Raw genomic sequence first — 13,006 nt, 5'->3', positions numbered from 1 at the left:
GTATAAAGTCCAAAGAGCAACCATCGAACTTCACTGTCTTCCTCAAATGTTAATTGTCTTTGTTAAATACTTGTGATGGAGTGCATTCTTGGCAAGTTTATAGGCAATACCAAATTGGGGGAAGTGGGTGATATGCTGAAGGGCAAAGCTACTATTCAGGGGAACCTCAATGAATGAGAAAAGGGCTGACAGGATCCTCATGAAGTTCAACAAAAACAAATACCAAGTTCTACACCTGGGATGGAAAACCTCCCGGCAGCAATATGGGCTGGGGACTGACCAGCTGGAAAGCAGCTCTCCAGGAATGGAGATGGGGGTCCTTATGGACAAGAAGTTGAACATGAGCCAACAATGTGCCCTTGCAGCAAAGAAGGCCAAGAATATCCTGGGCAGCATTAGCAAGTCCCAGGAAGTCACTCTTCCTCCTCACTTGTCAGACCATATCTGGAGTACCATGGCCAGTTTTGGGGTTCCCAGTACAAGACAGAATATTGACATACTACAGTGAGTGCAGAAGAGGCCACCAAGATGATCAGGGACTGGAGACCATAATGTACAAGGAGAGGCTGAAAAAAACTTTGTATTGTTCTGCCTTAAGAAGAAAAGGCCTTATTGCTGTCTTCCACAGCCTAATGGAAAAGTGTTAGAGAAGACAGAGCTGAGCTCCTCTGTCAGGATGCTAAGTGCAACAAGATGTACTGGGCACAAGTTGTAACAAAAGAAATTATGATTAGAAACCAGGACACGGAAGTCTCCATCAGGCTGGTCAAACGGTGGGACAGGCTGCCCAGAAAGGTTGTGGAATCGCCAACCTTGGAGATGTTCAAACCTTGCCTGGACACGGCCCTGAGCAAGCTGAGCTAACTTGGCCTTTCTCTAAGCAGGTTTAGGATGGGTGGCTTCAGGAGGTCCCTTCCAATCTTACATTATTCTGTGATTAAAAAAAGAAGACTGTAAATTCTAAAAATCCACCCAGCATGTGATTCCAACTGCATATTACACAGGAAACGGTGCAGTTAAAGAGTAAGTTTACTCTTGACTTTAAGTAAGGCAACCGTTCCTGAAGCTGCTTAAATAAGATAATTTTATACTTGAAAATACTACTGATAATTTTTTCTCTTTATAGGGAGCTTGTAAAACTTTCTCAAAAGTACCATAGACCCAGCATAGGGAGGGATTTTCTTTTATACTAGGAATATACATACATTAATGCTACTTTGGGGTCTCTTAAAAATATCAATTAGTATAAATGATAACTAGCACTAGCTTAGGTCAGTCTGGGAAAGGTAAATCTGATAGACAATACATTTTGTCATTGCTCATCACATGATGTAATGCCTACATAAACAAATATACTGTAAAGCTAAACAATAATTCATTTTTATTTTTTACTGTAAATATCGACAATTCTTTAGATTTCTTTGATTATATTAAGCAGAGGGCTGGCAATGTTAATCTATTTCTGGCTGTGTAAATATGGACAAGGGAAAAATTATTTCAAATATACCAAGGCTGATTTTTAAACACCTTAATTAGAAACTTTTTAGGCATACAAACTGTATTAGTATCAATAATGCATAAATAATTTGGAAAAAATGTTAGTGTTGTATTTGATTGTAGTTAGTGTTTGATGACATAACGTCAGCCTGAAAGACACTACAATTGATCCGGGAATGCTAATGTATGTTTCTTTTCAAATGAGAACCATGTAGCAAAGGCTGTAGGTAGTAAGCTGAAGTTTCAAGTAGAATCAATGCAGTAGTGAAATGATTGTACCTTGAATATCAACAGTTGTTACATGAACAGAATCATGTAAGGTATTTTTATTAGTTCTTTCTTTCTTTTTCACTGGAGAACAAATTTATTTATAAATGTGTATGCAGACACATCTGCTTGATAATATATCTGGGACATAGAGTCACAGTTATAAACTTCTTCTCTTTATCTTTTAAATCACTTATTGCTAATATTTTTTAACAAGATGTGTGCCCAAACAGTACATAACTGCTATAGAAAAAAAAAAGGTCCTATAAAAGATATCCTGGCCATCATTATTAGATATCAAGTATTAGTCTCAAGAGGAACCAAACAGCTGTATTTAATCAGAGCATTTCATTGTATTGTTGCTGTATTGCTTGTTAGTGAGAATGGTTCAGTAAACAAAACCTAATCCACTACAATCAGAATCAGAATTATAAAATAGTGGTCTGGGAACTGTAAGTAACCCAGCATTGTCAGGGAAAAAACTGCGCTTTTGGATTTACATCCCATCAGTAACACAGTTTCTCATAGGGACCTACAGGTTTGATGCATTCACCTTCTGCTGGTGTCAATTAGGCTTTAAATGATGAAGCTCCCATTCACTGTAACAAAACATTATTTCATTGTATTGTGTTTATGTTTTTGCATTACGATTTCATTAACTTCTCTCAGAAATCCACTAATCTCTTTCTTATTGTTTTCATTGTCACCATTACACAATGATGCTTTCGTTAACATTTTCAGAAGTGCCTGAAAATGGAATCATTAATGAAATCATAGTTCCAACGGGGACAGCTCTTGACCTTTTGCTATATATAAACTTATGTTTTTTCTAAGCCTTATTTTATAGCTTTGATCTATGCGATCCAATAGAGGCATTCGAAAACTTCCTAATTACAAATGAGTGATAGAGTGATGTGGACTGTCAATCTAATGGAATTAAAGAGTTATGAAAAAAATAGGACGTGTATCACATTTACATTCTAAAAAAAGACCAATAAAATGCATGCTAGTAAAATAAAGGAAATTCAATTACAGAAGACCAGAAGCTTGCATTATCAACAGTCTAGTGTAATCCCACAAAACAGGAAGGAAAGCAAAAAAGGAAATGTTCTTTTTAACTCTGCTTTATAAGAATATTAAAAGTTATTAGAAAGAAAAATACATTTAAATCCACAAAAAAATAGTTCTTTACATTTAGAGTAAAATTACATATTTTACTTTATCAAACATTAACTCAGACAAGTCTAATCTTCCTTTAGCTGATGATAAAGGGAATCTCTTTAGTAGGCATTAGATTGAGGCCAATCATTGAAATTTACAGATAGAGATGCTTAACCCTAGATAAGTCAAAGCAGTCATCTAGCAAAGAACAACTAAACAAAATTTATTAGAACAGGACTTCTGGCCTTTCTCTGTTCTAATATACTCAGATGACTGTTGGCAGCATCAATTAGCTTGAAGAAGTAACTATTTGGGGAGCAGAGCCAACAATGTTTGTTTTTCACCACATGGCTGTCCTGCAAGGGGTGTTCATATGCATGCATCAAAGAATGAGAGTAGGCTCACATTGCTTTCTTTCATTTGGGAGCATTAGTAGGAGCACTGCCTGGACACTAATTTTCATGAAAGATTTAAGAACTAATAACCAATGTCCTTTGAGGTGTCAATACTCAATTTTCAATTGATAAAATCTATAAAATAAATCAAATTTAGTTGAAAGCAGCAATTTGTATCAAAAGCTAGCAAGTACCTCCTTACATGCAAAGGAGAGAGAATAAGTAAAAGAAAATCAGGATACAAGTGAAATACTGCACAGCTAACACTCTAGCAACCGAATGCTCCTTAGGGCAAAAAATGAGGAAGTGTAAGCTAAAAAAAATTAGGGATGTTCATAGAGTATGAATGGCAGATTAAAATCGAATTAATTCTTTCTCATCAGGCTACTAGGACACCCTAAGCCATCGGTTAATAGTGAAGGTCCTCCTACATTGGAGGACCATTCTTTCTCTTTGAAGCTATGATTACGAGCATACCGAGAATCGCCAGCACCGTGCTGTCCTTCAGGACTTCCATGGAACCTGAGCACACAAAGTAGATCGCTTGCAGGGCATCTCCCTGCCGGAGGAGGTATTCCCCAGGAGCACAGAAGGAGGTTTTGATATGCAGAGACAGAGACCTGAGGCAACCGCGACTGGCACACTCGAAAAGGGAGAGCTGCAAAATCTCCTTGTTCAAGTGCATGGTGATGTCTGAACGCAGCTCATCTGGGAAGTCTTTCAAAAGCTGTGCAAAAAAGAAAAAAGGGGGCAAAAAAAAAAAGAAAAAGCGTGAAATAATTTGTTTCCTCTTTTGCAAAAGTCATCTGATTTAGTAGTGCTGCGCATGTTGTACTGATTGAAAGATTTCCCTTTGATTTTTCTTATCCCCTTGATAAGACATGTGTGATATGTCTTAATAAATCTTTACACTCATAAAGACTGATAAATTCCAGGAAAAACATGAATAAAAATGTGCCTTTAAACAAAAACAAGGAACAAAAGTCAACACCACTGCATTGGAATTCCCACTAATGCCCAATTTAACCTCGTTCAAGTTTTTCTCAGCTGTTAGAACACAGTAGGCTCTTACAGTATATACCATTCTATACAGTGGCATATACACTGAAAAAAGAGCAAAAATTAATTTAGTTTAGATTTCCTTTAAAATGCTTGTATAAAATTCATCAATAGGCTATATTGCTTCTTCTATTGTAAAACCCCTGGAAGAAGAATAACTCCAAAAAATGTCTATATGGCAAACTTCTACAGGGTTTTTTTCTGCGTTTTTTTGGTTTTTTTCCTTCTTTTCTTTTAAATGATGCAATTGGACACTGAAGGAGACAAGGTGCATGTTCAGTGGAAGAACCTATGGAAACTAAAAGACCATAAGGTCTTCCTGTTTTTCCTTGGCCTTAATTTTAGGCAAATTCCTGTTATAGCCTGGCCAGCACTTAATGATATCTATGTATGTTTTACAGAAGATCTGTTGCAGGATGGCAAAACTGAGAGAAAAAACTTTCTGCTCAGAGACAATCTTCTGAGAATGACATAAACCTGCTCAAATCATCAAAAATTTCAGCTGGAGTTTTTAAAAAAATATTTAAGTGTTTTCCAGTATCCACCCCATTGATGCAAAGTATATTGCCTGCCTGTGGGCAACGCTTGGACCATGCAAGCTGCAGGCCCACAAGCATAGTTTTCTCTGTAGTTTGAAGGGATCTGGCATCTGAGCAATGCAATCAGACAACACTTGACCAAGTGGGCTTAGACAGGGCAGTTTGTGGATGGGTGGCAAATCATGAAATACTGATGGTCTCTTCAAAGGCTGCCGCTGTAGTACAGCAGTCACTCACCTTCAGTGCGACTAAAAATACAGAAAATACAGAAGTTGAAGGTGATCCTTAACCAAATCTAGGAAAGCTCCAACATCTAAGTGTTTTTTGTACGTTTGTAAATCTTACTAGGCTCCTTCTGTTGCTAGGATGCTGTTGAAAAATCCCATTATTTGTCCTGTGCACACCACAAAAAGAATTTATCAGGAAAAGAATACTCGCAAACCCAAATCTTTCTGCTTATTTCCACATTATCTTTAGAGGCCACTGAGTTTTATAATGACATGTATAATGAAAGCTCTGAAGGGAATGGTTCATTCAAATAACACTCCAGCAGAGAGAAGTCATTATTTTTCCTGGAGTATAGTAATACATAACCTGGGTAAGTCATTTAAAACAAGCAAGCAAAGACACGACCAGAAATACATCTTTTGATTTTACTCTCATGGTACATTCTGCAATGTTCAAAAATATAGGGAAATGAATAACATAAAAACTCAGGCCAAACCACTTGTCTACAGTATTGCAAAGAACAAAAGAAAATGAAGGAGGGAGGAGAGGGCAGTAAAGAAGTCCCTCCTTTAAAAAACACCCCAAAAACTCAGTAGATTTTTTGTTTGATGAAAGGCAAAACTGCTCCCTGGGGTATTTCTGCTGAGACTATCAAAAAGGTTTGTGATGAATGCCTCTTCAGCATTATGGAGGACTTTGAATTTTTAATATACACTGTGACGTTCTAAACCAGATTTTTCAATAGGTTATCCTCTTCCTGGGATAACCTAACTTTTTTTTTAGGCATGTTCTTTTCTATATGTTACTTCACACAAAACACAGCATCACAAATGGAAAATTACATACACACACCCACACACCCACACCAACTGTAAGTCAATAGTCAAAACCATTAAACATACGATCTCCCTCGTTTTGTTACCTCATTGGAATCAATTCCATTATTGACAGACCACGTGGTTTGGAAATATTCAAGCATCCTTTGCTTTAGCTGCTGTGGCAGGTGATGGACCCGTATAAAGTCCTTCAGATCCTTGGTTCTTGTGTGATAAAGGGACCATCTGGAGTACATCCTTTGAATTATGGCAGTCACATTGCCAAACACCAAGGCATGCATCAGAGCTAGGGAGGACAGCAATCATGTGCAATATGGAGTCACTTGTTCATCGTTAAAAAGTAACACAGAAAATCAACAGGATCTTCACAGAAACCAGTTTCCTGCTTGATAGATATAGTAAAGCTTTTGCATATAAGACTTCATAAGTAATAAACAGTAGTATTCATATGATTATCCATTTCCATTTTTTGTGTCACTAGCAGTCACAGCCATGTGATAGGCTAGAACCACATCTGATGCTATCTAGTCAGGGTAACAAGCAAAAGAATACCCAAGCCTAATTAATTTATAGTCTAAGAAAAAAAGGAAAACAGATGAACACATGCAGGCAGGCATGCTCAGGAAATCATGAGAAACTATCAATCAGTATGAAAACTACACTCAAATGGTCAGTTAGCAACTACATAGAATGTAATAGTTTTCAGAGAACTCATATAAATAAAACCAATTACTAATGAGGACCACGTGTAGTGGAATGAGATTGCAAACGACATTTAGAGATCTATCGTATTCTAGGGAATAAGATGTTAAAAAAAAAGACAGAAAAAACCCCACATTGTAAAGCAGAAACTCAGGTTAAAAAAAAAAAAGATATATTCAAACTGTCAATCTGATTTCTTATGTTGGTTGAGAAGGTCAAATATGGTGTGAAATTGCTCATCAGAAAGTTCTGACATCCTGGAGTTTGTCTGCAATTAGAGACTGGCTTGGGAATAAAAAGACCAGAAGCAAAATTGAAGAAATGCTTACAGATAGAGGTTGCCTGGGTCTGTCTGTGCAGAAATGTGCTTGCTGATTGTCAGTGGGAAAAATCACTGCTAGATTGTCTGTCATGTGGTATTGATCTGAGGCATGTAAAATACAAATTTACAAATTGTTTATTGAAAGAACTGTTAAAGAACTTGATTATTACTCTTAAGGGACATCTGTCTTTCTAGTGCTTGAAAGAAAGGAGACAGACTCCTCAGAGTGGCAAAGGAATTGGTTTATAAACAAGACAAATAAGAAGTTGACCTTCTAAGGCAATTTACGGGAGCCCAGGGTTAGTGAGGCGAGACAAGGGGGAACAGGAGGAGGAAAGGATGCATTTTGGTCATTCATAATGCTTTTACTTGGTAGAAACAGGCAGAAAATTCTTTAGTTTGGAGTGCTTAAAATTTTTACAGGCTGAGTAAAACACAAAGGAGCATAGGAACCTATGTTTTCATTGTGAAAGGAGTGCAGAAAAACAGAGAATGCACCACAGCGTGATGTGGTTTCACAATACAGCATGCATTCTTGCAGAGGTGATCCAATGATATGACGAGGTCAATACAAGTCCGCTAGTAAAAGAAGATAAATGAAAAGCAGGGCAGGAAGAACAGATCAGGTATGAATACTAGAAAAAAAATTATGCATAATTGAAAATTTATTTCTAAGAAGAATCAGCTGGATCAACTATGTATTGTTCCTGATGCTGCAGTGACTTACTAAGTCACTAACATCAGAATTGGGCAACAAAATGTGCGGGACTGGTGTAATGCCAGATACAGGATATTATAATAAAAATATGTCAGCTAGGGCTGAAACAATTCAGCCAGACATAGCTAAATAGGCTAAAGAGATAGGTTAGCCTCTTTAAGGATGTGACAATCAGTCTAAAAAGGGGGGAGGGATAAAACGTTAGGTGGTGTATGGATGCATAAGTGAAAATCACTCGTGTTACTGTAAGTCTCCCAACAGGCTCCAAGGTTAGGAGCTGGGCAGTGTAGAGAGCTCCGAGATATTATTATAGGCACAAATATAATCAAGAAGACAACTGCTACTGATGATGACAAGCTATTCCTGGCTGTGATAGGCGTGAGATTTCTTTATCAAATAATCACAGACCCACGTTACTTTCTGTAAGAAATCTATTAATCCATTCTCTAAAACCAAGCAGGACAAGTCAAAAACTTCTAGGAGCCATATTTCATACAGTGGCCTTGATTCTAATGTATATTCGAAATTATTTTTTTTGTTGTTTAGGGAACAGAAGAACACCTGTCCAGAAAGGACTGCAGCTACTAGAATGGGCCTCTGGTCTCATTAATACAAAACTGTACATTCTTTGCTCAAAGAACATTCAGAATACAAGACAGCACATGGTACAGTCATCTGCAGAGTACAGATGTGATTCATATTTTACAGATGCTGGGTATCCTAGGAATTCTGGTTAAATTTTAATAAGTAACTTTTCTTTCCAACTTCAAGAAGAAATACTGTGTAGAATAAGATTTTTTATCTTCACTATATTACTCGTCTTAGGCTGTAATTTCAAATTAATGCAAAACAAAAATTAATACCAAGAGGTGGGTAAAAATCAAACAAGAATATTAGAAGTTATTTAGCTGTTAAATTAACACTTGGGGTTTTGTTGTATTTTTGTTTGTTTGTTTGGTTTGGTTTATTTTGTTGTTTTTTGGTTTTTTTTCTTGCTTCAACTTTCTTTAGGGTTGCAATAAACTCACGTCATTCCTATGGCTAAACTAAATCATGATATCCATTACACCTGAAATGTGATACTAATGTCTTTGTTTAAAAACTGTAAAAAACTTACATCTTTTTTTCTCAAGACACCACTTTTTGAAAATTAAATATCAGCCAAAACTATACACCAAAACACGTTTTAAGAAATGAAAATGTATTATGCCCTAAAGTATACAGACCAGTACTCAGAGTTTTCTGAGGTGTGCTAACCAGTCTGCACTATACGATGCCAACTCCTTCAAGTTTCCTTGCCATACTTATTTTCTCAAATACCATCTAAAATACAGTTCCTCAAGAAAATATCTGCAAACCAGCCTGCTCTGCTTTCTTACCTGGATATACCTTCTTCAGTGGATTCTCCCACGTGTAAAATCATTCTTCTACCTGCTTGTCTGTGAGCAACTTTACCTTTCAGTTTTCAGTTCCCTTTAACTACATTCAGTCGACTAGTGCTTCACAATTTATTCAGTGCATAAGCGTATTTGTTCTACCGCTCAATAATATAAGAAATTAAAAAGAATTGCTATAACTGGACTAAATAAAAGCATAGGATACTTTTATATTCTACTCTATTTAAAGTTTGTGAAAGCTCTGCCATATCAAAGTGAATTAAATATTCATTATTGCCTTGCACAGGATATCTCTTGATTTCTTGCTAGAAATGAAAACTTCCTTCATTCCAACAGATTTTATGCAGTGAAAGCCCCAAAACACAGAGACCACGTTGTATTTCAAAACTATAATTTTTATTTTCTACGCGGCAAAAGCAATTAATGAGCTGCTTTTGTTTCTGTGACATTGTCAAAATCATAATGATATCATTCTTGGATGAGTCATTATATTACTGCCACTCATTTTCAAGACTGGGAAAAATGACAATAACTCATTGAGCACTTTTTATACCACTTGATGCTGCACGTGTATAGTTTGTGGGTCATTCATCATGTTCCCTGGCTTTCAAGCGTCAAGTTGCCAATTTATTTTTGCCCAGGAAAATTTGTGCTGCAAAGCTGACAATCAGTGCCTTACTGACTAGCCCTGGAGAAATTTAAATTTAAATTTACTTCTTTAAAATTAAATTTACTTCTTTTACCATTTAAAATTAAACTCGTTGTTGGTTTGGTTTTTGGTTTTTTTTTCAAGAAACTTTGCAAAATTTCAGCTCTTATTTTACGTGTCCCTACCTCCTCAAAACGTTTTACATGATGCTTAGCATTTGTACCTACCCCCAATCAGCATTGTGCAAATGGAGAAGATCTTTTCAGCATCGGTATTGGCTGAAACATTTCCAAACCCAACACTGGTGAGGCTGCTGAGGGTGAAATATAGGGCAGCTATATAGGCACTTCTGATTGATGGGCCTCCTAGTGTATTATTCTCATAGTAAGGAGACTCAATACGTTTTCCTAGCTCATGAAGCCAACCTGAAAAACAAAGCATAAGAAGAACTATTAAGGAATACTGGCACCATGAAAACTACATATTCTGTAAACCAAAATAATTCCAAAATAAATTATTCGGACGACACTGCATTATTCACACAATTTCAAGAATAAAAGAACATTAAACTGTAGGAATTTATACAGCACGTTAAGTATTGTATCTCTGGGGTATTTTCTTATGCACTATTATTTATGATAATAACTGTATTTCTGTATGGAAATCAAGTGTTTTGGAATTGCATATTACACGTCTAATTAGGTAATTCACAAAATCCATTAAGGCACTGAAAAGAAAAAAATCATCACACTGCAGCAAGAATGCAACATCGATTTGTTTCTTTCCATTAATTACTGCTTGGAAAGCTTTTTGAGATTCTAAGACTAAATTGTTATAATAATAATTAAATATTTAGAGCTTTTTACATGTTTCTTTTTACAGTAGAAAAGATTCAAACAACATAACTTACAAACCAGAATTAATTTTCAAAAGATGCTTCAGTAAGTGTTTTCTAAATTGTTCATTTAATCTTTCCTTTAATTTTGCTAAATGAGTCCATGTGTGTTAGAGAAAGTAGAATTGGCTACTGCCTCATAGATATTTAAATACCAACAAGAAACCAACAAGAAAACTCCAAAGCAACAAACCAGGATGCAGTTCCTATTTTGTAAAAGAAAAACAAACAACCTGAATAAACTGCATAAACATAATGCTTCACAAAAATCCAGATGGGGTAAGAAAAGTTAAAAATCAATTTTTGTGCCCAGTTTTGCCTGTTAGGCAGTGTGCTCGGGAGAACGGGAATCTTCCCCAGGTATTCAGGGAGAACCACCAAAACATAATATTCCTGGCAGGCAGAATTTTATTTTAGAAAAATTGGTTGGAGGTCCTCCTGTTGTAAACTGAGACCTGACAGACTGAATCACCTTCTGAAGCTTATTCTCTCTCCACTTCAATCAGCATCCATTTCTTCATTTTGAATGAATCCAAGTATGAAATGGGAAAAATCCCCTTGTACAGAATATCTGCAAAAGTAGGGGGCAGATTTAAAACATCTGTCCCAGCACTTCCAATTAAGTTGGGGGAAAAGTCTGTAAGAATTGACCACCTACAGCAGACTTTTTGAGCCATGCCTCCTGCCATCCTCAGCTCCATACTCTCTTGCATGCCCTTCTACAGAGAAAGCTAAGCCAGAAGGGCTGGGTGATGACAGCGCAAGGTCTACCCATGACCCTGCCGACCCACTCTACGAGGGCCAGTGAATTTAATCAAAAGCATCAATGAAAGCACTCTGTATTTTCATAGGATGCCAGTACTGGGTGGGCTGGTTACCTTGTCAACAGACAAGAAAGCATATGAAAATCTCTTTGATTTTGCCTTGATAGAAAGTATTAATCACATGAGGCTATTTTATACTCAAGTCTCTGGTTTTGAAAGTATTCTACTGCATTTGAAGAATGGCAAAACTGAAACAAATCAAATAAGTTATTTTAAATAAATGTAACTGATGTGTGAATACTGAAATAACGCCTCTTAGGAGAAAATCTCTTTCCTGGGAGTATTCTAAAAGCCACTGATTCTTGGCCTCTATATTCCCATTTTTCTGCCTTTTGTTATCTGAATGAATTTCACAATTGTTGTTCCTGGTTGTCATATTGCACCTGATTGCAAGTTTCTCCACCTCAGTTCAGCTATCAAACAAACAAACAAACAAAAAGAGTAAAAGAGTTTACCTATTGTAACTTTATACGAAACATTACGGGACTCACTTTCTGACAAATACATTTTCATTGCTATCCAGAAAAGGTAGATGACTCTATTCTTTAATTGATAGATATTTGTAAACTCATTTCTCCTTTACAGCACACTTTATGCTCAAGGTTATCAAGGAAAAAACCCAACCCTACTGAGACATCATTATTCCCAAAGGATGCATTGCTGCTAGCAGAGGTAAGGTATAAAAGTAAATGCCTACACTGTATCAAACAGGAGAAGTCTCTACAATATTTCAAAATACAATATTAACATTTTACAGTTTCTAACGGGCCCTTCTGGCCAGGACATCAGTGTCAGTATTTGAGACAAGCTCAGCACTCTGTGCCCAGTTCTGTGGCATAACTGAGGGTCAGACAAACGATCTTGATCAGTAAGATGAATGGCTTATCACTGAGCTACAACAGGAACAGTTAGCAATTATTAGCAATTGTTAACAATTGCTAAAAAAATTACCACTATATAAAGAAAAACTATTAAGTAACTTTCTTTAGAGGTGGACCATGAGATTTGGAACAGAAAATACATAACTGAAAGCGAAAACCCAATAAATATATTCCTCTGATTTGTAGATAAGGGCATGTTTACAGCTTCTCATTTCTATTTTGGCTGTTAGAGATGATCCTAATCAGGACCTTTTGAAGAAATTATTTAGGATGAGGTTTCAGCCAAAGTATATAAAATGTTGCAAGATATTCCAGATCAACTATACTTCTCAGATTTTTGTTGACAGCTGTACATTTTTTCCCATTTGGGGATAGAGATAAGATACTGTTGGCTGTAAACACTTTTATTAGCCAATGAAAATAGCTGTGAGACAGCATGACTGACTGATGCCTTTTACTTTTTTTGGTTCCTGTAGGTAACAGCTCTCAGCAGATTCGCTGGCAAACTTGCGTAGTTAATTTCTGCCCTCAGGGAAGAAGAGAAAAAAGAAACATACCTTGCAGTCAGAGGGAGCTTCCCAGAATTTGGCATTATGAATCTTGTCTGGTTCTGAATTAGCATTATCTAGATATAGC

At 36.5% G+C, this 13,006-nt stretch overlaps 1 protein-coding gene across 1 annotated transcript in view; it reads right to left on the bottom strand.

Moving 5' to 3' along the window:
* KCNH8 (potassium voltage-gated channel subfamily H member 8) overlaps window positions 1–13,006 on the bottom strand; it is a 190,226-nt gene that overhangs the window by 36,123 nt on the left and 141,097 nt on the right. Inside the window, exons 8-10 of the mRNA XM_074575000.1 lie at window positions 9,998–10,195; window positions 6,069–6,268; window positions 3,798–4,047 (exon numbers count right to left, since the gene is read on the bottom strand). Of these exons, the coding sequence (XP_074431101.1) occupies window positions 3,798–4,047; window positions 6,069–6,268; window positions 9,998–10,195 (648 nt within the window). The remainder of the gene's footprint in view (window positions 1–3,797; window positions 4,048–6,068; window positions 6,269–9,997; window positions 10,196–13,006) is intronic.

This window comes from Larus michahellis, chromosome 2, assembly GCF_964199755.1.
Source record: "Larus michahellis chromosome 2, bLarMic1.1, whole genome shotgun sequence".
NCBI lineage: Eukaryota > Metazoa > Chordata > Aves > Charadriiformes > Laridae > Larus > Larus michahellis.
Note: the sequence above shows the minus strand (reverse complement) of the source record. Positions and strands in the feature narration are given on the sequence as shown.